Source organism: Hemibagrus wyckioides, linkage group LG21, assembly GCF_019097595.1.
Source record: "Hemibagrus wyckioides isolate EC202008001 linkage group LG21, SWU_Hwy_1.0, whole genome shotgun sequence".
Lineage (NCBI taxonomy): Eukaryota > Metazoa > Chordata > Actinopteri > Siluriformes > Bagridae > Hemibagrus > Hemibagrus wyckioides.
Window position 1 is genome coordinate 18,747,533 of NC_080730.1, and position 25,715 is coordinate 18,773,247.

Consider the following 25,715-nt stretch of genomic DNA (forward strand, 5'->3'; position numbering starts at 1 on the left):
GGATGCAGGATTAAGCACAAGGGGGCGCGCGAGAGCCTTCTTTAATATGAGCACGAGCGCCTTTTACAGTGATTTATTTCACTATTTCGTGTTTTTGTTTTATTTGTTTATATAATAAAATATAAATTCTCCTCTAAACTGTAATTTAATATAAATCTGTCTGTGACTCCAGCCATATTTAATGAAGCATGTCTCTGGTATACTCAGTCACAAAAAATCAAATAAATATTCATTATGTTAATACATAACAGTCGTAAAATCACCGTTTTTAGTATTTTAAAAATTTTATGTAAATCTAAGGACTCTGTATGCAGTATTTAATAAAAGTTCTTGCATTTTAAGTGAGCAAGAAACAAACACAAACAGGGCAATATTGGTTTTTATTTACACATTTACACAGAAAGTGGAACCTTGTCCAGGAATATTAACACAAGCCTTTGATAGATGTGGATTTTTTTAAAAATATATATATACACACAAATGAAAAGAAAAACAGGTTGCTCTGTCATGATATATGGGGCATGCTGGCATGGGATTGAGTCCATGATTCTTCTGTGATGAGATGTTTCTCTCCTGGTGGGTGGGGTCATTTGCAGGATGGCCCCGCCCACACCCACAGAGCATGAGGGCTCACTGAAGGGTCTGATGAAGTAAATTAGATGATGGAGATTGATCCGCCACCGAGATCAAAACACCAGCTGAGAGATCTATCCATCAGAAGAAAGGTCTTCATTGCTCCATTACAGGTAGAACCGATGCCTGGAAGTTGAACTGAAGTTTTGTTACTTCGTGGTGGTTCGATGGAAATGAACAGAACAGCTCGGAGAGGCGTAGAGGGAATAGAGTTTAGTGCAAGCGCTAACCTTAACCCCACTGTTTCTGTACAACAGTGATGATCACGTAGGAAAGTATTAATGAGAGTAATCCTTGCTTCCCATGAGTGTTATGGATCTTTTAAAGAGAGCACAGCTTTCTTTCCGAAAGAAATATATCTATCTCTGTATCTTTGCACTCATTAGGGACTGCCAGTGTTCCTTCATCGCTTGCAATGAACTGACAAGACAGCGTGTGAAATGTTTAAAGGTGCAGTATGCGATTTTGAGAGCGTTTCGAACAGAAACGCAAATACTGCTGTGCAAAGGAACAGACTAGATTTATCTAAAGCTTATTTTTTATAGAGTTTTCAGACCCCGAATATAGCTTCAAGCAAAATTCGGATTAATTCTGCCCCATGGGTCATACGTACTGTATGTAGTTTGTCCTGACAAAGTGACAGTTTGTCAGTATTTTCCATTGCTGTTGCAATGCTTCAAATATAACAAACTGCTCCTTCAATATGCGTATCATTAAATCTTGAGCATTGAAAAAGGAAAGGCTTCTATCGTGTATATATTTTATCTTAAAAGTGCAAATCGATGTGCATGGAGTCGAGATCCATACTAAGAGACAAGCGTTTGTCCGTTTCAAGTCTGCTAATGATCGTTGAAGAAAATAAAGCAATCACATTTAAGATGCCTGCTCCCATAAACCCATAAATAACTACAGATTAATACAGCTTATCAGGAAAATACAGAGCACAAATGAGGGAAAACAGACATGTTCACAGAACTATCATGACCGCCGAGCATACCGCCAAACCTTCTGCTTTCCTGCGCTGTGAGCTAATTCGTCCGTTTACAGTAAATGCACTTCGATGTCTTTTTGCGTGCGACGAAAAGGAGAGAGGTGCTATTTCTGGTTCTTGAGCAGCTCGTCAATTTGGGTCTTGTACATGTTCTTGACGTCCTCCAGGTCGAGCCGCAGCTCCTCGGCCTCTTCTGCCTTCTCCCCGTACATCTGCAGGATGGTGTTGTGTCTCTGCTCCAGGTCCTGAGGAGAGGAACGTGCACAAGTGAGGCACAGTTCTGTTATCAGGGGTACATTTAATTTTATTGCATTAAAAAAAAACGTTCTCATGCTGGTTTGAGAACTAGGTTAGGGGCCATCAGGAATATGAGCTCACCTTGAGCTGCACTCGGAGCCTGGGGATCTCCTTCACCTTGGCATCCAGATCATCGTTCTGATTAGTCAGCCGCACCAGTTCTTCCGCCATTGCCGAGCGTGTCCGTTCAAGATTTGAGATCTCCACCTACGTCATGAGGGGGGAAAAAATGGAGGGAAGATCGACACGGGTTTCACACACAGCGGACGGACAAATATTAGAGAATTTCTATTAGGGAAACGACAGCAATAGCTACCTGAAGCACAGACAGAGAGGAACTGTGTGTGTGTGTGTGTGTTTATATAGTAAGTTACCTGGAGCTGTGCGATTTCTCCTTCCCGTAGTTTGAGCTGTGACTGCAGGTTCTCAATGATGCTGGAACCTCCACTGAGACGCGCCGCATCATACAGGCTGCTCCCACCGAGGGTCATGGAGGCAAACGAATGATCGGGAGAGTCCTCCTGCTTAATAAATTATTAATTAGTAATTACTAACAGAGAACACCTAAAAGAACGATTAGAAACAAAACAGCACAGTAACCACCTCAATACTACTACTACTACTACTAATAAGTGCAATAGATAACATTTATATATCTTCCTAGAATAAATATAATGAAAAAAATAATGCAGAAATTTAACAATATAACAATAGCCCAAGTCACTGTCTCAGAACAAGTGTGTGTGTTACGGTTATGAGACAAATCAATTGAGCGTAGTTAAACCTACACCAGGCCAGGCTTGGTGTTTTTTTTGTGTTGAATGGAAAGAGGCCAGAATAAAGGCTATCAGAAAGAGCCTTTAATGTACTGTACTGACGTGGGAGAGCAGAGACGTGTGTATGCCGCCGTGTGTATCCACCCCACTGATGGAGCTGGAACGAGAGAGAGATGGAGTGGAGGATGCAGGAGGCTCACTCAGTGATACACTCAATGCCTTCCGCTCCTAAAACACACACACGCAGAAAACGATTACAAACCTATGTAATAATCCCTTCGTCTTGTTGCAAAAATCACACTATTATTAGGAATATTTCTAAAGGACCTCAGCTTCACGTTTATGAATGCAATGATGCCCTGGTTATCAGAGCGCTTTTATTATACAATCTTATCATCACTGAAACCTGTAGGAAATATCTTCTAGGTGAAAATATCTACTGTGCATTTAACTGACTGAATAACATTTGATTTTATACATACTTTTTAATGAAAACAATACTTATTCCCTCTAAAAAAAACAAACAAAAAAAAAACAACATCAGACCTTTTCCTTCAAAGCCTCTTGTGCGAGGTAGCACTTCTTCTTCTCCTGCTCCACCTTCACTTTCTCCATCTCAAGCTGGTTTGTTAGCAGCAGCTGCAGGTCCATACAAAGAGAAAACACTCAGCGAGTAAGTGAGGTGGAGTGTGTGTGTGTGTGTGTGTGTGTGTGTGTGTGTGAGATACACGAAAAAGAAAAAAAAAAAAAAAAAAAAAAAAAAAAAAAACGAACCTTCTCCTTTTTGGCCTCTTCCAAAGCTCGAGTGTACTCGCCTTTGAGATTCTCCAGTTCTACACGCTCCCTACACACACACACGTCAGGTGTAGATGTTTATGTAAACACTTCTAAATATAATATACAATTAAATAGAATTTAAGAAAAGGGAAAAATAGACTAATTTATTGGGATTTTCTGCTTTCTTCTCACATCCTAATTTATTTGCACAAGATCTCTGATCGGTTGCTTACTAAAGGATTTCAGAGACTCTCCTCCAGGCAGAAACAGTTTACCTGCTGCTGTCATTCTCCAGCTTTTCACGTCGAGTCTTCTCCACTTCCAACTGACCCTGCAGCCGCCCCTTCTCCTGCCGCATGGAGGAATTCTGGGACTCCATTGAAGCCAGCTGAGCCTTGATGGCATGTAGTTCCTCTGTGGCAGAGCGCTCCTTCTCTACCGCAACAGCAAGCTGGGCCTGAGCCTCGGCTATTCCGGCCAAAAAACAGGGAAGATGTTTTTGTTATTCCCTAGGCGTTATATATAGTAGGTATCTGCTGGAGCTTGAAATTAAAACTGCACCAAATCAGCAGGAAAGAGTATCTGCTCTGAAATTCAGGAATTGCTGTGTTTTCACCTAAGCGGTCCGAGATGTTCTTCTCCACTTTTTCCCAGGATGCCGTCTGAGATCCCAGAGTAGACTGCAGATTCTCAATCTGCCTGAGGAGGGGCCTGGTCGCCGAGGTCACGCTCTGACTTAGTTCCTGGTTTCTGGTCTCTGCTCCCTGCAACCTCTAAACAGACAAATGGTGGAAAAAATTAGAAATTGTTTAGCTTCCACAGTGAGCAGAGCTTAATACTTTAGAGAGAAGAATGTTCATTGAACGCTGGGTTGGTGGTGTGACTTACCTGCTGAAGCTCGCTGATCTCCTCTCGCAGGTAGTCCTCCTTCCTGGCCTGCTGCTGCTCAGCTCTCTGCAGAGCCAACCTCAGATCTGCCACCTAAAGCAACAAATAAAACAGGAAGTCTAAAGTCAGATACATGATCGAGTGTGGGAGTATTTAAATATTGTTATCTGCCTGTTAATACAACAACAAAAGGCCGGTCTGATGACAGTCAGTATTTAGGTACTAGATGACGTAATAAAAACACCAGAGCTTTTGGCTGAATACACAGATATCATCATAACACCAACTCACTTCACGCTAACAGAATTAACTGTTGTTTTTTACACTTCCTTCTGTGGATGTGGAGTTGAATAAGAACCTTGTATTGATAGAAAATGACTACATAATGTGGCATAAATATGTAGATTATACCTGACTATATAACAATATAAAATGCTTTGTCCTTTACAGCAAACAAGACTCACAAAGCAATTTGAGATCACACCTATTCATATTAAAATACAATGACCAAGCATAACATTATGACCACTTGCCTAATATAGTGTTGGTCCCCCTTTTGCTCCCAAAACAGCCCTGACCCGTCATACACTGTGTATTCTGACACCATTCTATCAGAACCAGCATTAACTTCTTCAGCAATTTGAGCAACAGTAGCTCGTCTGTTGGATCAGACCACACGGGCCATCCTTCTCTCCCCACGTCCATCAATGAGCCTTGACCGCCCATGACCCTGTCTCCGGTTCACCACTGTTCCTTCCTTGGACCACTTTTGATAGATACTGACCACTGCAGACCGGGAACACCCCACAAGAGCTGCAGTTTTGGAGATGCTCTGATCCAGTGGTCTAGCCATCACAATTCGGCCCTTCGTCAAACTCGCTCAAATCCTTACGCTTGTCCATTTTTCCTGCTTCTATCACATCAACTTCGAGGACAAAATGTTGACTTGCTGCCTAATATATCCCACCCACGAACAGGTGCCATGATGAGGAGATCATCAGTGTTATTCTCTTCACCTGTCAGTGGTCATAATGTTATGGCTGATTGGTGTATCTAATCTTCTAAATTCAACTTTCCCCCCACATCACTATATTGTATCTACATCATATGAACTTATGCCTTTTCCACCATGTTAATACATCCAACTAACCAACTGGATAAATAATAAGGATGAATTAAATTAATCCAGTAATTAAATCCAGTTACCTGATTGGCTAGTGCCTCCTGCTGAAAGCGGGCTTCTTCCTGGGCTTTGTCTAATGCCAGGCTGAGCTCCTCCTTGGCCTGGACTTCACGGTTGAGAGCCAGCTCTTGTGCCTCACTAGCCTTTGTAGCGTTGGACTTGTGCAGCTCGGCAAGCTCCCTACACACACACACACACAATACAGTAAAGGATTAGTTCTGTTTGGATCATGAAGAATGCAGACAGACTGGAAGGGAAGGGTGTGTATGACATCAGGGTTTATACAGAGACACTTGTGTCTAAAATGTTTACACAGAGATCTTGTGTCATTCAGATGTCATCTATTTCTGTTCCTTGTGTTGAGTCAAAGCTCTTAGCTCAACATGAACAACCTTTTGGGACAGAGGAGACAGATTCTCACTTTAATTATTTTTTAAAATGTATTTCATTTTTATTTTACGTTTTGATAAAGCTTCTTATGAATCCACTACATGAGAGTACATATTTACTTGTAAGAGGCGTCCAGGGCGGCCTGCAGGCTGCGGTTCTTCTCGTGTAACTCCTCATTTTCAGTCTGCAGTCTGCTCAGTTCCTTCTCCTGAGACTCCACAGCAGAGTTCAGCTTCTTGATGCTCTCTCTGTGCTGCTTCTCCAGCTCCTCCTTCGCGTCTAGAACCTGTTACATAATACCGGTCAACTACTGTTAACACTCACATGGTGAGTATTTTTTTAATGACACCAAGTGTTTACTCCTCTTACACCACACCAGTGTGATTATTCGTTTATTGAAGAGTAAGAATCTCTCTCGGACCTGCTGCAGCTGTTTGAGTTCCTCCTCTTGCTCTTTGAGTTTCTTGGACTGCTTGGAGATCTTTGTGTCGCTCTCCTTCTCTTTGGCCCTCAGCTTCTTGATGATGTTGGAGTGCTGCAGCTGCTGCTTGGACAGCTTCTCGCCTGGTGGAACATTAAACACGGGTCACATCACTGTTCATTAAGTCGCTAAAGAGTTTTATCTATCGCCTGGATGACTCAGGACCAAGGTGAAGGAAACAGCAGAGAGACGAAAACATGGAAGACTGAACAGAACCGACTGACATTACAAATGATATGCGGCTGCTCTGTTGGGGAAATGTTCTACAGTGTACCTGATCTGCTGTGGAAGTGTTCTAGATCTGCAGCTGATCTGCTGTGGAAGTGTTCTAGAATGCAGCTGATCTGCTGTGGAAATGTTCTAGAATGCAGCTGATCTGCTGTGGAAATGTTCTAGAATGCAGCTGATCTGCTGTGGAAATGTTCTAGAATGCAGCTGATCTGCTGTGGAAATGTTCTAGAATGCAGCTGATCTGCTGTGGAAATGTTCTAGAATGCAGCTGATCTGCTGTGGAAATGTTCTAGAATGCAGCTGATCTGCTGTGGAAATGTCCTAGAATGCAGCTGATCTGCTGTGGAAATGTCCTAGAATGCAGCTGATCTGCTGTGGAAATGTCCTAGAATGCAGCTGATCTGCTGTGGAAATGTTCTAGATCTGCAGCTGATCTGCTGTGGAAATGTTCTAGATCTGCAGCTGATCTGCTGTGGAAATGTTCTAGATCTGCAGCTGATCTGCTGTGGAAATGTTCTAGATCTGCAGCTGATCTGCTGTGGAAATGTTCTAGATCTGCAGCTGATCTGCTGTGGAAATGTTCTAGATCTGCAGCTGATCTGCTGTGGAAATGTCCTAGAATGCAGCTGATCTGCTGTGGAAATGTCCTAGAATGCAGCTGATCTGCTGTGGAAATGTTCTAGATCTGCAGCTGATCTGCTGTGGAAATGTTCTAGATCTGCAGCTGATCTGCTGTGGAAATGTTCTAGATCTGCAGCTGATCTGCTGTGGAAATGTTCTAGATCTGCAGCTGATCTGCTGTGGAAATGTTCTAGATCTGCAGCTGATCTGCTGTGGAAGTGTTCTAGATCTGCAGCTGATCTGCTGTGGAAGTGTTCTAGATCTGCAGCTGATCTGCTGTGGAAGTGTTCTAGATCTGCAGCTGATCTGCTGTGGAAGTGTTCTAGATCTGCAGCTGATCTGCTGTGGAAGTGTTCTAGAATGCAGCTGATCTGCTGTGAAAATGTTCTAGAATGCAGCTGATCTGCTGTGGAAATGTTCTAGAATGCAGCTGATCTGCTGTGGAAATGTCCTAGAATGCAGCTGATCTGCTGTGGAAACGTTCTTAAAGGCCTTGGGTCTGTCTTGGATATGTTCTTACCCTCTTCCAGAAGGCCTCTGATCTGTTCCTCCTTCTCTCTGATCAGCTCCAGGGTTTCAGTGGAGTTGAACCTGGTGGACAGCTCTTCTCTCAGACCCTTGATTTCCTGCAGTAACAGCACATGAAAAGTGAGCAATAACAACAGACCATGTTTCCTCAGCCCTTTCAACCTGTTCCTTGCTCTTCATCTTTATACAGGATGATCAAACCATACAAACAGCAAAAATACCACCAAATAACCATTCTTTGCTGGTTAAAGGAACAGTCTGGAGAGAGCACACGTGCACTTCTACACAGTTAAGAAATCACTGACCTTCTTGGCGATGTCACGCTCCTTGCAGGCGAGTTGAGCTTTCCTCTCTGTGTCAGCGATGCGCTGCGTGAACTCGTCTTTGAGAGACTGCACGCTGGAGCTCTCCTCCTTCAGGCTGATCATCTCACTGCACAACACATTCAGACACCTCACACTGAGTCACGCTGTGGACCACAGCTACTCACATTACTGCAGCTTTCCCAATTATACATGAAATAAGAGAGAAACAGATTCCTGCAGCAGCACTGGATTAAACTGGAACCAACAACCTGCTAAAACATATTCTGTAGGCCGTGATTAAGGCAAACTCACACCACCACACATGACAAAGGCATTACTGTAAAACCCTTAAGGCTGAGTGCACTAATTACTTGCTACAATTAAACATCAAACTGGTTATATAAGTCATTTACGCAGCTATAAATATCTATAAAGCTTTTATAGTTTAGAAACAGTGTTGAAAGTCAACCAGAGAGGGGAGAGGTTCTGCTTCGTCAGTTATTATTTGTGTGGAGTGTATTTTCTGCACTTTACTCAACCTGACCAAATATTATGACTGCTCCATCTGTTTATCTGACCTACACTGAATTCAAACACACACACGCGCACACACACACACACACACACACACACGCGCGCGCACAACACGCCAAGTGTGACTGAAAAATAACACTGAGTAACTCACTCTTTGAGGTTGTCACACTCCTCCTCTAGACGAGCCTTGTCTTTGCTAACAGCTAGCAGCTGGGCTTCTCGTTTCTCAAGCTTGCTGTTCAGATCGTCAATAATCTGGAGAGAGAGAGAGATAGAGAGAGATATGAGAGCTTCTACTATAGATTTATTCATATGTATGTATTTTAAAATCTCTCTTCCATTAAGAAATAGTTTGGACTTAAACCACTTTAGAGCTCAAACGGAAACCTCCTACACTTACACAAAGTTTAGTGGAAAACCACAGTCAACAGTTCAACCCAGGGTCATGCACTAAATTGGATTTACCTAATTGACTTGTGTGTTTAGCTAAATTACACAAAGCTTATGTTTTAGAGGTCTATTAGCTGCACATGGCGGCGTTCAATCGATTTATCAATCGAGGAATTGTCAACAAGACCACTGACCGTATGATTTTTGATTGAAAACAAATACAGCATAGAATAAACGTTACTCTAAATGTGAGTAAGTGATAAAATAATAAACTCAAATTTATAAATTGGCTTTATAAACTGGATTCATAATATCAGGAACAAGAAAAGCTGGACAGAGAATAAATGTCAATAGCTGCTATTTGCTGAGGAATAAGGAAATTACAACACTTCAGGAAATGATCAATACTGAGATAACAGCAGCAGCTCGCCTTCAACACACAATCCTGTTGTTTATTTTGATCCCTAACACTATAAAGCAATCAATGTGCCACAAATCAGACCTTCTGTAGCTCCAGAAGCTGGCAGGTGGATGCTCCTTTCTGCTCCTCAGTTATGGGTGATGTCACCGAGGCAAGTGACTCCTCAGGTTCAGTTCTTTCATTAGACAGATTGAAATGTGACCCGGATTCCTGCTCCTCCTGCAGCAGATCTTCTGGCTGTTCGGAGTTCACCGGCGTTGCGCTACGCCCGCTCTCCTCCATCTCATCCACCGAGTGGTCCTTTATGCAGTTGGTCAGCCCTCCCTCCGACTCTTCCTGCTCCTGAATGGTCTGTGGAGCCGGTAGAGCCGGGAGCGGGCTGGTTCCGGCGGTAACAGATGCCAGAGTTCGGCTGCCGGGGATCTCGTCATCCGAGTTGACTTCGCTGACACTGCGGCTGTCCAGAGAGTGCACGCTGAACGAGTCGATGCGCTCGAAGGCGTCAGACGAGGACCCGCAGCTCTCCGTCAGCTTCGGATAGTCGTCCAGACGCGAGAAATCGCTGCAGGTCGAAGCAGACAGGAGCTGGAAGGAGCCTTGCATGAGGTGCAGCCCTGCTTTAACCTCGGCCGTCTCCTGCCTGGAGCTGGCAGAGCTCTCGCTGAGGACGCTCTCGTGGTCCAGCACCTCGATGTCACTGGTAGTGGAGGTACCAGATGAGAAGGCACTTACAGGAGGAGACGGAGTGTCACTCTGCCTGTCTTCTGCTTTCGCATCTTTGGATTCCAACATCATGTCTTTCGGTGGGTCTTTCCCCGGGCTCTTAGGCTCAGCAGAACCACAACTCTCGACTTTTTCGACAGATCCGGGCTCCGCAGGCGTGTCCACTACGTCTTGTGGACATGCCTGTGTGGAATCCGGTGTTTCTGTTTTGCTCTCAGTATCCTCCGTTTCTTCTGTCTGCTCCAAAACAGACTCCAGTAAAGAAGCTTCTTCATTTGACTTCACCTCCTCCGGCTGGATTTCTGCTACTTCTACACTGCTTTGTTTACTCAGATCTTCCTGAGAAAGCACGGAAGAGTCTACCTCATCCTTGGCAGCGGGTTGTGTCTCATTTTCTGATTTCTCCTGCAGTCTGCGGTAGGATTTGGTCGGCGCCACAGACACAACCGGAGACTTCTTGACCGGCTGCCCGTCCCCAGGAGACAAGAAGGCACTGAAGAAACTCTCTGTTTCATCAACCACAGTGCGAGTGACAGGTTTAGTGATGGCCTCGGATGAAGGCGTGAGGATCTTTGGCTGTTCCTCTGAAGGAGAATCCCACTGGTTCATCCCCCATCCTGTGGACATTGGCTTAATCTGTACATCTGGTAAAAAAAAAAAAAAAAAAAAGACACAAATTAATTGAAGTGCCAAATAATTCTTAATACACATCTCTTTAAAACAGTATGTTATGAATATGAGAGATTTAGGTGCATTTTAAACACTCATTTGTTCCAAAAGCCTCACAGCTCCAGGATCTACAGTCTGGTCCAGAACTCGAGTAACTGTCTGAGCTTATGCTATGAGTTTCACACGTTCTCCCTGTGTCTGTCCAGGTTTCCTCTGGGATCTGTAGTTTCCTCCAAACCCCCAAAAACATTCCAGTAGCTGGACTGCTTTGACAAATGACCCCCCCCCAACTGTGAATGTGCGTCTGCACGATGCCCTATGATGGCCTGGTATCCCAATAGCGGTCCTTCATGTGAGGATGTGTGACTCAAATACACAAATCTCATGCAAACTCTTCCCAGGACAGACCACGACTCCACTACGACCTTGACCAAAGATGAAGTCCCGCTGCTTGGTCCGCTATCCTGAGCAGAATAAAGTGCTTTCTGAAAGTGTATGGAGTGTAACGACAGGCAAATCAAGCTGTTATTGCTGAATAAAATGCAGCAGAGTCTGAGCAGCTATTAGAAAGGAAGAAAAGACACTGTTGATGAGTTATTGTTCGTAATGGCACATCCTACTCAAGAGACAGATAAAAGTGAGGCATTTAGTAAAAATATTTATTCATCAAGGACAGTGAAAAAGCGTCAGAGAGGTGGTGAGTCGGCTCCCTGAGTTCTGACAGCTGAAGGCTGGAAAGCTGTCACATCTGCAAACATCTGTCTTCAGTCAAAAGTGTCAGATTGGTTTTATGCTATAAAATAAATGTAAACCCACCGTCCAAACTAGGTGTGATGGCGTCGCCCCACTGATCCTCTTCTTTTATATCCAGGACTCGGTCGATGGATTTCTGTGCGCTGCTCAGAGCCTGTTTAGCGAAACTGGACAGCTGCGAAGCGTTAAACCAACTCATTTTTCCTCTCAGCTTAGCAGCAGAAAATCTTTAAAAACACATCGTCACTTATCGTGTAGGAAGCTGAAGTTACAGCGAACTGTCACGGTAAGCTAAGCGGCTAAAGCGTCACTGTTAGCTCGCTAGGCCGCTAGCCGGCTAACTAAGTCGACAAAATCGGATTTTTTTACATTACACCTCAGCTCGGTTACTGCGAAAATCCTCTGTTATACAGAATCGGATAAAACGACGAGGCGTCACACCGACATCCCGCTCAGCGCGGAGAGATAAACTCTCGACTCGGGTTTTGTTTTGGAGTTAGCTCAGAAGTCCAGGAGCTGCTGAGTCGCGACGCTTCTACTTCCGGTCCACGTAGCACCAAACACGCACGTCATCCATAACCCCGCCCACAACACAATGCCATGTCAGTTCTTTATTACAAATAATAATAATAATAATTGTTGATTTCTGGTTTTGTGTACAAGCGTGAACATTAGCTGACTGAGGTGCTCCTTTGTTTACATGGATGAAATATTTGCATTTGCGCTACAAACATAAATAGGCAACAATGGACAAGTGTTAAAATGACTATTAAATATCTCGCAGGTAATTAACAGTAATCCGTACAACCTGCATTTTGTATCAACAACACAATCGTGAACTATGTCATTCTTATTCATCAGAGCACAGCAGCTAAAAGCACTGCTTATCTGTTGAGATGTGAAAGGAGAATAAACCCTACTGAAGTCAGTATATTTTATTGTTCTTTAATCTTAACAACACACTACACAATTATCCACCCAGTTAAATAACATCGCCAGAGTTACAGTTACACCACAAATATAAACTGTCACTAAATGCATTCATGGACAACTTAAACCTTCTAGTGCAAAAAAAAAGTCTATTAGAAAAGATGAATGCTTTACTAATAATGCTATTGTGTGGATTAAACAACAGCTACAGCAGCATGAATTATAATACTATAATAAAGCTAATGGGTCTCTATCATTAACGAATATTCATTTAAGCCTGAATGTGACTCGGTTTAATGCTTGATAGATAAGAATTTTCTAAGATGTTCAGCAACGTGTTAATCAGGAGCATACTGTAGATATTTCAGTTACAACATTCCACCTGCAGGGGGCACTAATGTGCCGTATTTATTTCCCCAGTTCCTGGAGAAGCCCCAGTCCTGCATATTTGAGTGTTTTCCCTTCTCTAACACACTCACTGCAACTCAGGAATGAAGGAGAATAAGCTGTTTCATGGGATCAGGTGTGTCAGAACAGCGGAATGTGGTGTGGCATCGTGTTACACCATGTGGACAGTTCTATTTTTACCTACTCTAGTAATTTTGTGAATCTGTTATGAACCATTTCCATTCTCAAAAAAAAAAAAAATCATATTATGTATAAAATGCCAAATTTTCCTGTATGAGCAGCTCCACCTTTGTGTTTTGGGAGGTTCACAAGCTGAAAGAATAAGACTAAAACAAGACAGCTTAACTCCATCCTCGTACAAAGACCTTTTCATCAGATAAAATCACAATATGGAAATAAAACAAAGTCTGAAAGAATAAGACTACATAAAATATACTCAAGTCTAAAGCATAGTGCAACCTTTAAAAGCATGGGAATATGTTTGGGACATCTGCCTAATTGTTCCCATTATAGTGTGTAAGAGGTGGACACGCCCACTAGACGCCTGAAAAACTCGCCACTCCCTAAAATTATAGATCTCCCTAAAATGTCTTCAGCCTGGCTTAAAGTCTCCTTCACCTTCACTGTTCATCCAGAGGTAATGGAAGGACAGACAGACAGACAGAAAGAAAGAAAGAAGGAAAGAAGGAAGGAAAGAAGGAAAGAAAGAAAAAGAAAGAAAGAAAGAAAGAAAGAAAGAAAGAAAGAAAGAAAGAAAGAAAGAAAGAAAGAAAGTGGGCCTCTGTGTGTGCATGTTTCTGAAAACTTGGCTTTTCCTACACTTGCATTAAACATTTGTTTCACTACACATCATTAATTATTATTTTTATTTTTAATCACTGAAGTCTGCAGGAATGACAAGTGCACGCGCCGAGAGTGAACCTGATCTTTAAGCCCTAAAAATCCACACTGCGATGTCCCTCATTATTAAAGGTGGAGCGTGCGTGATGACGTAGAGGGCCACGTCTCAAATCGCCCCACGTCCAATACGCGAGTGCACTACGTGAGCCACGGAAACAATGTCTTCCCTACTCTGCGCAGTGTTCCGCTGTAGTGAGCAGGGTGTGATTTTAGGACAGGGCCGCGGAATGCTGCTGTCTCGGGCTTGTTTTGAAGGAAGTGAGTGAGCAGAGAAAAGAAAAGAGAAACAGGACCGGGCCGGAACACGGAGATTTACTCAACTCTCTGTCTTAAAACAGGCGCGTTAATATAGCAGCACCGTTTGGGGAATTATTTATAAAAGTCAGTCTGATTTGATGAACCTGATAGTTATAGTGTCATAGTGGAGCGGTATTTAACTTGTAAATAAATCAGGGAACGAACAAAACAATAGTGACACAGCGAAGAAGGAGCCAGCGTTAGCTTTAGCTTGTTTGCTAAAACACTACCCGACGTTCGCCGTTACTTCGGTTTCATTTTTTGGACTAAAGGTGAGTAGGAGTATTTTATTGTGAATATTCTTTAAATTGCTAACTACTAAAGTAAGCGTGTGAATTTGGGCTTGTTATGTGTTCTAATGATGGCAAGGGATGCTTACTGGGTTTCAAAAGACTGCAAGCTAACTAGCAGTTAGCTTTCATGACTAGCGGTGTATTTTTTTTTTTTTGGTAACTATTCCAGCTACGCGTGCACACTGCGCTAATATGACGTTCTTGCGTGTTGATATAAGTAAATGATATAAATAATTATCTAAATAGCAAAGTGTCACGTCGACCCAAAAAGTCGTTTTGGTTTTTCTTTTAATGACATTTAATGTTTAGCGAAGTGACCTAGCGTTCAAGCGACTGACAGCACCGTTAGCTGAGGAGCTAATCTTCATGTTCGTATTTGTGTGTGCGCGTGAGCGGCTGTATCTGGGTATGTTATATTATATATTCAGTAGGAATAAAATTTATTTTATTTTTTGTAAAGGTATGATGTTGAGATGGTCCATCAGGTTTGGAGATTTAAATCACTTTAAATGCACCACTGAGTCATTCGTCACATCCTCATACACAGGCTCGGTGTTTATTATTTAATAGTCTGAACGGGGCAGAGGAGTGACAAGACGTCATCATAAGCTCTTTATGAGACTTTATAACGGGGGATGCCCACGCCCTGTGTCAACCAGGAATAAACACGATAACACCATAAAGCCGTGGAGGTGTGTGTGTGTGTGTGAGAACTCCTCATGATCGAGATCATCTGTCTCCTAGTTCTCAGCTGAGGAACATCCAACCGTGTTTCCCGTCCTAATGGTAAAAAACACTCCTTTGTGGTCTTGCACCATGTGATCCGACTTTGCCCAGTGTCATGGGTTCCAGATTAAACACGGAGTCGCCCCAGTGCAGTTACACCCAGGGCAGTGTGAGGAATATATACACTCAACCAAAATAACAAAAGTACACTCGAGCGGTTTTATATCCCTCCCGTCTCAGTACTCATAAAGCTCAGCCTCTTGACCGACTGCATCTGATTATTCCCAGTTGAGTCATTTAAAAAAAAAAACAAACTTCTTTCATCATCATATTCACATCAGAGGCGCGCTGGTATGATTTATCTTTGTGTCAAGAAAGTTGTGATGCGGCGGCGCTTTAGTCTTTTAGTCAAGAAAGCTGCTCTTTTACTCCGCTGATCTGACTTTTGGCGGTTCTTCTTTTAAACCACGTCGCCGACGTCACCTGGTGTCACATCACACCTGTAATTTCATGCTAACAGGAATAATGAAAATACGACACCCGACACCAGCGAGCTCCAGAATCATTTCAGTTTCAGTGTAAACAATATTACGTGTCATGAGTTGTCTTTCCAGAGTGTTAGTCTTTATGCGAGACTTAGTCCAAGGTTAAAGATCAGTTGTGTCGATAAACGTGGTTGTTTAACGTACTAATCCGTGATCGTTGCCCTAATCTAGCTGTAGATATACACTGATCAGGCACAACATTGTGAGCAGTGAGAGGTGAAGTGAATAAGACTGATGATCTCCTCATCATGGCACCTGTTAGTGGGTGGGATATATTAGGCAGCAAGTCAACATTTTGTCCTCAGAGTTGATGTGTTAGAAGCAGGAAAAATGGACAAGCGTAAGGATTTGAGCGAGTTTGACGAAGGGACGAATTGTGGTGGCTAGACCACCGGATCAGAGCATCTCCAAAACTGCAGCTCTTGTGGGGTGTTCCCGGTCTGCAGTGGTCAGTATCTATCAAAAGTGGTCCAAGGAAGGAACAGTGGTGAACCCGGAGACAGGGTCATGGGCGGTCAAGGCTCATTGATGCACGTGGGGAGTGAAGGCTGGCCTGTGTGATCCGATCCAACAGACAAGCTACTGTTGCTCAAATTGCTGAAGAAGTTAATGCTGGTTCTGATAGAAAGGGGTCAGAATACACAGTGTATCACAGTTTGTTGTGTTTTGGCAGCAAAAGGAGGACCAACACAAAATTAGGCAGGTGGTCATAATGTTATGCCTGATCTGTGTTCTTCAGCACATTAAAGGCCCATGGATTAACCTCCTGCTGGAGATTTGCAGGAAACTCCTGTTCGTTCATGTGGACAGATTGTAGGGAAACCAAGCCTGTGTGTGTGTGGATGGACATGGATGCAGGTCACTGCCCAACAAGTCCTTTGAAGAACTGCGGCATTAGGAGCAGATGAGACAAACTTTTCTCAGGCACATGTTTGGTGTTGGTGCAAGAGTGTCGTAAACAGAATTTTGTGGTGTAAAAGCTGTTGATGGTTTCACAAGGCTCTTCTGGTTGCTTTTTGGGGCAAAGACAGGTTCTTTCATTTATTTCAACAGTCGTCTACTGGTAGTATTCATAAACTTTTTGATATTTCTTGTGGAATCGTCCTAAGAAAGAGTTCAGTCCTCTCCTGGTGTATCTCTGAAAGGAACCATGACAGGTTCTCCACCTCCGCTTTGGGAGAACGCAGCCATCACACGAAACTGAGACCCAAAACAGTCGTCTAAGTGAACTGTAGTGAGAAAACATAAATGTGAGATGCTGAACCGAGTCTTGATGAGCTGGACAAAATGTTTTGTATGTATTTAAATGTATCACGTATTGAGCACCAGCAGCTACGGCTGGCCGATACGATCTAATATTGATATTGTGATCAGTTACATCACCGTATACTTTTAGATTAATAGTGACAGTGTAGTAAAAACCTTCTTTTTTTGTTCATTTAATTACACACAGTAAGAAAATAAACCAGCGAGCAAAACCAACCAAAAGTGTTTAGCTCTGATTTGGACTCGGCCAAAAGACAAATAAGTGTGAAAGCACTCTAAAAAAAGTACTGCTGTCGATAACATTCCTCTCCTGCTGTCAATCAATAAGCCTTTAAACAGCATTCTGCACACTGCGAGCTTCCTTATCATTAGCTGTATGGATTTTGCTGTAGCAGAACAGCCTGTAATAAAGATGCACTTGTGTCCGAGTTCAAGGGTTTCTCGTACGGTTGTGTGTGTTTTGTGTGCGACTGACAGCAGCACAGCACTCGTTTTATATGCGCAAGAAACATTTGCGCCTCTAATCTGTGAGAGATGTAGGTCATCTACTGAGAAATCTGTGCGATCTGACTGCCTGAAGTAGGCCAACACTTTTAATCCTTTAGCAAGAAAAGAAAACGGGTTTCGGCAACATGGCTGCAAGATTTTGTAGTGTCTCATGAAGTCGGCATGCATTTGCTTCACTCAAATTTGTACTTGGCACAGGTCAGGTGAGATTCCTCAGCCGAGCACCTGAGGGCCAGCACACCGAGCTGCTTGTTGTAAAACCAGATGGCAGTTCCACCATCACTGGGGATAAACATGGCTCAGTTACCTGTAGCGCTGGAGTTTCTTCTACTCCTTTTATATAATTAGCGCTTTACACCAATCAAGCATAACATTGTAAACAGTGAGAGGTGAAGTGAATAAGACTGATGATCCCCTCATCATGGCATCTGTTAGTGGGTGGGATATATTAGGCAGCAAGTGAATTTTGTCCTCAAAGCTGATGTGTTAGAAGCAGGAAAAATGGAAAAGGATTTGAGCGAGGTTTATCGAAGGGCCGAATTGTGATGGCTAGACGATTTGATGAGAGCATCTCCAAAACTGCAGTTCTTGTGGGGTGTTCCCGGTCTGCAGTGGTCAGTATCTATCAAAAGTATGCTTTAAGTCCTGTAAGATGAGAGGTGTGGCCCTTGGAGGCCCCAACTCGTAACTTACAGAACCTGAAGGATCTGCTGCTAAAATCTTAGTGCCAGATACCACAGCACACCTTGGAGTACATGCCTCGACGGGTTAGGGCTGCTTTGGCAGCAAAATGGGGACCAATACAATATTAGGCAGGTGGTCATAATGTTTTAGCTGATCGATGAATATTCTGAGTGTGGATACGAGATGATTTTTTTTTTTTTTTTTTTTAGACATTCTGAGTAAAATCAGATACTATTCCATTTGACTCTTGTGCTTTTCCATGCAGGGACTGACGGGTTCACGTTAAAGTTTGTTGTTATTGTGTGACACATGATCCTGCTTCATCACTACCACTTTCTCTTTCATATCCTAACACCACAATAAATCCTGAAAACGTCAAGATTTTATTGAAAGCCAATAACTGTATTGGTTCTTTAAAATTTTTTAATAATATAATATAAAAGGATATATATTATATATACATAATATAATATTTTGATATTAATAATATACAAGGATGTGCAAGGACACTTTCGGAGAAAGATTGCATAATACTTTTCTTTTTAAGGCACAGAGCAGATCAGATACACGGGATCGTCACGGGGCCAGAGCCAGGGGCAAAAAGTGATGGCTCGGATATCAGAGGGGGGGCAAAAGTAGAGTACAGTGTGAAAATTTGTGAAACAGAATGAAAAGAAAATTCTTTTCCTTTATGTGTTTTTAAGAAAAGTGTTTCAGTTAAAATCCTCTTTATGTTTATAAAGAATAAAAAACTGCATGGATATCGGCTGGCTGATGCTCAGGTATCAGAAAAGGAAAAAAACGACATTGTGCCATCTCTAAAATGTTTTTTGTTCGTTTTCTGTGCCGTCCTGTGTGTTGCAAACGATCTATCAATTATGTGACCGGGTGAAACTGATATTTGTAGGCCAGGTTACTTTCTTATCCTGTGAAAATGAAGCTTGAAAACGATTCTCAGCCTGAATGGAGAAGGGTTAGTGTGCCTGAAGACAGAGTCAGGCACATTAAACTTGTTTTTCTTTCTCTCCTGTGCTCGCTCGAGCGAATAATAAGAGTGTTTATTTGTGCATTCACGTCAGGATTTTCATCTCGCGCAGAATCTCCGGGGTTATTTTCCTTTCTTTACCCCACAGTCGTGTCTCAGAACCCTGCCCTGTTTTCGCTCTCCTCCTGCAGTCCAGCCGGAGAGATGCCGTTCCTCACGTTCTCCTTCATCTGGATTCGATTAGCTCTGTTCGTGATCAGGTAGCGTTCCTCCTCTCAGCTCCGGCTTCATATTCACTGCCCCTGGGCCTTGCAGCCTTGCATCCAAATTCATTTCCCCAGCAAGCTGCTTTGTGTCTGAAAGCAATTTATTTTCATGCAGGAATTTTTACATTTCCTTTCATACAGCTGATCTTAGAGCCTTCTGATTTGCAGCATAAACAGAGAAACCCTGCGACCACAGTGTCTGTATTTTACGTTGTACTTAACACAGCCCTTTGTAAAGGATGCACAAAACCAATTCTTTGAGGTTACAGATCGTCTGTGGCCTCATAGTGGCCGTACTGTACAAGTGCCCCAGTCCTGCTACGTGTGGGTTTTCACGACATTGCAGAAGAAGAAGACTGACAACAGCAGACTGCTGACAGCGTGAACTACAGCATTGCAGAAACTGTTGAAAGGACGTAAACAAGTGAGGAAGAGGAAGAACAAACGGCTACAAGAGCATTGGTGTGATCAGGAACTGATGTCATGTCACGAGGTCTAGGGTTCAGTCGGTGTTGCAGTTCATCCCAGAGGTGTTGAGTCAGGGCTCAGTGCAGGACACTCCAGTTCGTCCACTATAACCTTCACACCTTCACAGAGCTCTGTGTGCTTTGTGCACAGGTGGAACAGGTCACGTCTAGTGAAGGGTACAGCGTACAAAGACATTCCAACTTTGTGGCAACATTTTCAGGAAGAAGACCGCTTGGGTGTGATGAGCATTTTTCGAGAGAGAGAGAGAGAAAAGGTTTCCTGAGGTTAAGTGGTTGTGGACTACTTTTGAGGAAACGGTGCATTGAATTTGATTCATAGAGCTGGAACCAAGTGTCTCTTGTTTTCTTTCCATCTATAAGTACACTACATCACTGCTTTTTGTCAGGTTAAGATGGCCGTTCTTGTACAACGTGTGTTTTCATCGGTTGGTGTTTAAATGACACGCCGAGCTCTATGATAACAGTACAGCTTTTTTCATAGATGAACAAAGTGTGATGTTTAAAGGGATTACGCATTTAAAGGGAAGGGGAAAAAACATCTATTGGTTTGCGTATCAGTTTGATTGTTTTTAGCCTTTTAGTCCGAGATCTTCACACACGGATGTTTTGTCCCGTTTGTTTACGTGTACCTGGGATTTGATTCCTCTGCCAAAATATGCTCGGCTGAAAACTGTTTTGACGAGAGGTTCTGTAGTTTTGGTGTTTTGTATTTTACCTAGAAGTCTTGAGTTTTTCAGGATCCTCACTATGTCGGGATCAGAGACGTTTCCTGGTTCCTGTAGATGACACGAATGCACAAGTTACACATACGCAAAACTGTCGAGTATAGATTTGTGATTTGCGGAGAATTTTCTATTTAGAGCACTACACTGCAGTTCTATGTTCTCTGTGTGCGCTGTGTGTGTGTGTGTGTTGTGAAAGTGAACCCTACGTGTTTTGAAACGTGTCGTCTCTAGTTAGTTTTGATCGTTGGATCGTCCGCAATGCGGGACACACTGTTCACTCTCCTACACGAGTTTATCGGTGTCTATTTCCAGCAGTCCTCTGCTGTTTGACAGAGAGAGAGAGAGTGTGTGAGCATGCTCAGTCAACCCTCGTGACTTCAGACAGAGAAAGTAAGTGAGAACACATGACTCGTTCAAAGTTTAGTGCAGGAAAAAAAGTGATGAGTGTTTTTTCCTCGTAATGGCGTCGTGTTCAACCCCGTCAGCACTGAGTCACTGCAGCTGTCTGCACTCACTTTCGTTGATCGTTCTACAGGATTAAGAGAGTGTCTCATGTTAGCACATCACTGGTACTTCCAACCAACTTCCTGTGTTTTTTTCCACCTTACTTTAGTTCTTGAGTACCCAGGTGTCGGTCCATTAAGGTACTCATATACACTCGGAATAAATGCTCCCTCTGATATAGTACAATCCTGCTGAACATGATCTAGACATATTCTACAGTCAATAACAAAACTGTGTTCTGTGGAAACTTATGGATCTTATGATCATCTTATGGTACAAGTAAACCGAAACATCTAGCAAATAACAGACCGCTGTGCAGCCGAGCGTGCGCGTTGAAAACGAACGTTAGCCACTTTATTTGGTCGAGTTTCATTTTCTGTTTTCTCGGGGAACAAGTTATAGTCACGGTGCTTTTCCTGTTTCAGGCCGCATTCACACACCAGGGTTTCACCACTCTTCTCCTAGTCTGGCCTGTAAAACGTTTCATCTTCTCACAACTGCAAATCCGCATTTTTGTTCTGTTTGGTTCATAAATAGCAGTTTTAAAATATATCGAGTATATAGAATGCTGTAGAACATCACCTTACATACCTTTATGATCTAAACATTGATCAGAAAGGAAGGAGAGAAATGAAGATTAAACATGGAGATTAAAGAGTCTGTGCTGAAATTTCTCTCGACCTTTCTTCCAGCTTTCTTCTCTATTTTATGTCATTTAGTTTTTGGGTCACATCATAAATTGGTACTCTGAGAAATGAGCTGCTGCCTCGTTCCATACCATTAAGCTCATCTTTTTTTAAGTCATTATGTTTCACTTCTGTCTCTCTAAGCAGTGTTTTGCACCCGTGAGCCAGTCCAAGTGTGGCTGGGTGTTAGTGTTATCTCGATTAAAAAGATCATAAGGCTTGCAGTCTGAAGTGAGCCCATGTTACAGTGAACATCTGTCCAGTTTGTTGTTTTTGTTTGCTTGTTCTCCCTTAAATCCCTAAATGAAAGGTGTAATCCACCCAGAAAACATTCCAGTATTCAACCTTTTGTAAATATTTTGCGTAGAAGGAAGACTGATGTTCTTTCTTTATGGACATGACCTCTGATCCTGTGTTTGTTTCCTGTTTCCTTTAGCTCTGACACAATGACATCGAGGAAGAAAGTTCTGCTCAAAGTGATCATCCTCGGGGATTCAGGGTGAGCATCGACTCGAACACAAACAGTGCACAAGTATATACGATTTGAGACGAGGCAAAGTCGGTCAGTTGCAGAGACGCCTGTGTTTCTTGGTCATATTTACATTGGTATTGGATGACGTGGAAACGTAGCGTTAATTCTGATGACAAAAACAAGTGACTCTTCGGACGGACATTTCGATAAAAGAAAGTATTATCACACACTTTTATAAATAAATAAGCACACACTTAGATAAATTTCTCTCTCTTCATCAGAGTGATCCCTCTGATAGTATCAGTCACTATCCAAGTGCTAATTGATCACATTTTTTATGGTTGGTTAATCATGCGTCTTTGTATGTAAAAGTGCTCTGAGCTTTCAGTTCCTCTTTACCCTGAGTGTGTGTGTGTGTGTGTGTTGTAGAGTGGGAAAGACCTCTCTGATGAACCAGTACGTGAACAAGAAGTTTAGCAATCAGTACAAAGCTACAATAGGAGCTGACTTCCTGACAAAAGAGGTGATGGTGGACGATCGGCTCGTCACAATGCAGGTACAGAGAGCGTCACATGCTCGTATTAATCAGTCTGCTCTCACACACGCCGAAAATAAAATGGATTTGGATATAGATAATGTTTGCGTTTGTTAACATGGCTTTTTAATCCAGCGTGACATTCCAGGCCTTGAGGTGTATGAGGAACTGGCATAATGATCAGGTGACCACATGCAGGTGTAGGGTAGTTAGAGACATGACAGGAAGTATCTACTAAAGCAGTACGCAGGATTGATGCACAAAGCAGTACATTTGTGGTGTTTGTTCTTTATCGCAGTAATTTTCCTAAAACACAGGTACAGACATCAGCATGCAGGTTCATTTCAGACCCAAGTTTGGATGCTAGGATTATTGTTCTGATTTATTTTTCTCTGCAGATTTGGGACACAGCAGGTCAGGAGCGTTTCCAGTCTCTGGGCGTGGCATTCTACCGCGGCGCGGACTGCTGCGTGCTCGTCTTCGACGTCACGGCACCGAACACCTTCAAGACGCTGGACAGCTGGAGGGACGAGTTTCTGATCCAGGCCAGCCCTCGCGACCCCGAGAACTTCCCCTTCGTCGTGCTCGGCAACAAAATTGACCTGGAGAACAGGCAGGTGTGTGTGCTGCAGGCGGAGACGGGAACCTGGGCCAGGGTTTGCGTGTTTAATATCACGTGCGTTATCAGTGTGGGAACTTCACAAGAATCACTGGAGGTCATGTGACTATGGGGAACTTCACTGTCTGGATTTTACTACCTGTACTTTTTTGTTTAAATCAGCTGGTCACCAAACAATTAATATGAGAAAAATATAGCTTGTCACCTGTGTGCTAAAGATTTTGTCTGAATACATACAGTTGCACCTTAAGTTCTGTCTGTTAGACAGTTTTGGCACTGGAGTCTCCTTCCAAAAATGTTAGGTTTCAGTAATTGGGCACTTTGTTTAGCGAGACAGTAAAACGAGTAGAACAACTTTAGATAAAATGTGGAGGTTTGTGTGTGAAGTGGGGAAAAGAATCGGTCAGTCACCTGTCCGCTGTTACTCTGCCACTCTCAGGTAACCACTAAGCGAGCACAAGCCTGGTGCCAGAGCAAGAATAACATCCCTTACTTTGAGACCAGCGCCAAGGAGGCCATCAACGTAGAACAGGCTTTCCAGACCATCGCACGCAACGCACTCAAACAGGTTTGCAGAGCACAAACATGGGCGTGGCACCAGTGATGCACTAGTGTTATACATGTCTGATAAACAGTTGATATTTTTCATTAGCTCGTTTTGTCAGTAGCTGAGTGGCCGTGAGTTTATTGCCCAATTTCGCCCCCTAGTGGGAAAACTTAATCCTTCAATATAGTCCACAGTATGATTTTAGCTGTTTCTCAATTAATTCAGTGGCCTGAATAATAAACTGTCATGCCGTGTTTCGTGATGCCCTCATCTCTTACCCGTCTCTTTTCCTCCAGGAAACCGAGGTGGAGTTGTACAATGAATTCCCGGAGCCGATCAAGCTGGACAAAAACGAGAGAGCCAAGCCATCAGCAGAGAGCTGCAGCTGCTGAAGATGTACAGGGGGCGCTACTGATCACCCTCCACCCTCTCTGGCCTTGTTCCTTCTTTTCCCTCTTTACACATCTGCCTCTCTCTCTTCTCTGTCTTTCCCTCTCTCTTTCCCCCCTTTCCTTCAATGTAATCACTGGCCTTCATAGAGCAGGCAGGCTTCCTCTTCTAGAATATACCCTATACAAATTGCACTCACTCACTCTCTCACACACACACACACACACACACACACACACACCAGTGCTCAACGGGCTTTACATTAAGCTCAAAGAGATCATTATGAAGAAAGTGTTTTGGTGCACAAGTGTTTTCAGGCCCTCAATAGTAGCTCTTTTAACTTTAATCTCGTCACTAGTCCTAACACCCTTCTTCAGACTTCCTTCAGTTTTCACACACACACACATTCTCTTTCTCTGTTCATTCTGAAACTCGCAACACTTGAATGCTTTCTGAGACTTTTTTTTATACATACACCACCACCATGTTAACTGGAACCTGTAAGATGTGATGCAGATTGATGGGGCTGTGTAATATACCAATGTATTAAAGCTCGGTGTTGATATCAGGACTGTCTGCTCTCTCTGGTTCGACAGGAGGCTTGGCGTGTCGCCGCGCTCATCTCCTACAAGCATGCTCTCTTGCTTTATTTGCTTTTCACTAATTAATATGCAGCGTCTCTGTAAAGAGTCATACCAACAAATCTGGTGGTGTGGGGATACGACTGAAGGTCGGACACTAAAATCAGTATCGTAGATGTGACGTTAGAGTTGTATAGCATGTTGGGATTTCTTTTTTGTTTAAAATCCTCACCCCTCTTGCGAGCAGGACCGCTTTCTACTTATTGCTAGTGACACGCTTTTTTTTTTTTTGGTTAATGTTTTAAGTCTCATGCCGCCTCAGAGTGGCAGAGGACCGGTTGGCATCCCTTGGATATTTTACTATCTGTTCATTCTCTTATGATTTATTATTGTTTATTATTATTACTACTACTATTATTATTATTATTATTATTATTATTATTATTATTATTATTATTGATGTTGTTATTATTAACTGACCTGAATAGGTGGATGAAAAAACCCACAGAACTGCAGAATAGTGAGGACATCTGAAGCATTCATCATGACATCTAATGAAACATTTATTACAGCACAGCATATACATCGTTTGAAAATAAATGTATTTCAAAAGTAATTGAAAAAAAATAATAAAAAATAAAAAACCTTGTTGAATAAATCTTTTGTGCAGTGCCTTTTCCCCCCCCCTCCTATTTTAAGGAGTGTTAGGAAGTGTTGACTGGTATAATCTCGAGTCTACTGGTTTTCCTGAACAGTTCTGGTTATAAATA

At 42.8% G+C, this 25,715-nt stretch overlaps 2 protein-coding genes across 3 annotated transcripts; one reads left to right on the forward strand and one right to left on the reverse strand.

Moving 5' to 3' along the window:
• Nucleotides 1-365: 365 nt before the first annotated feature.
• tmf1 (TATA element modulatory factor 1) lies at nucleotides 366-12,140 on the reverse strand. 2 transcript variants are annotated; one of them, XM_058373657.1, is made up of 17 exons: nucleotides 11,655-12,140; nucleotides 9,528-10,813; nucleotides 8,787-8,890; nucleotides 8,102-8,228; nucleotides 7,789-7,894; nucleotides 6,357-6,499; nucleotides 6,055-6,221; nucleotides 5,569-5,725; nucleotides 4,363-4,455; nucleotides 4,091-4,247; nucleotides 3,750-3,942; nucleotides 3,472-3,541; nucleotides 3,244-3,336; nucleotides 2,800-2,925; nucleotides 2,296-2,442; nucleotides 2,003-2,128; nucleotides 366-1,869 (listed from the first exon to the last, which is right to left on the reverse strand). In XM_058373657.1, the coding sequence occupies exons 1-17, from the start codon at nucleotides 11,788-11,790 to the stop codon at nucleotides 1,729-1,731; spliced, it is 3,372 nt and encodes a 1,123-aa protein (XP_058229640.1). In that variant the 5' UTR covers nucleotides 11,791-12,140; the 3' UTR covers nucleotides 366-1,728. The 2 variants fall into 2 exon arrangements, with proteins under 2 accessions (XP_058229640.1, XP_058229639.1); XM_058373656.1 differs by having other exon boundaries at nucleotides 2,296-2,445.
• Nucleotides 12,141-14,073: 1,933 nt separating this feature from the next.
• Nucleotides 14,074-25,603, forward strand: rab7a (RAB7a, member RAS oncogene family). The gene is made up of 6 exons (XM_058373534.1): nucleotides 14,074-14,398; nucleotides 22,238-22,300; nucleotides 22,703-22,829; nucleotides 23,207-23,425; nucleotides 23,867-23,995; nucleotides 24,271-25,603. The coding sequence occupies exons 2-6, from the start codon at nucleotides 22,248-22,250 to the stop codon at nucleotides 24,364-24,366; spliced, it is 624 nt and encodes a 207-aa protein (XP_058229517.1). The 5' UTR covers nucleotides 14,074-14,398; nucleotides 22,238-22,247; the 3' UTR covers nucleotides 24,367-25,603.
• Nucleotides 25,604-25,715: the final 112 nt, after the last annotated feature.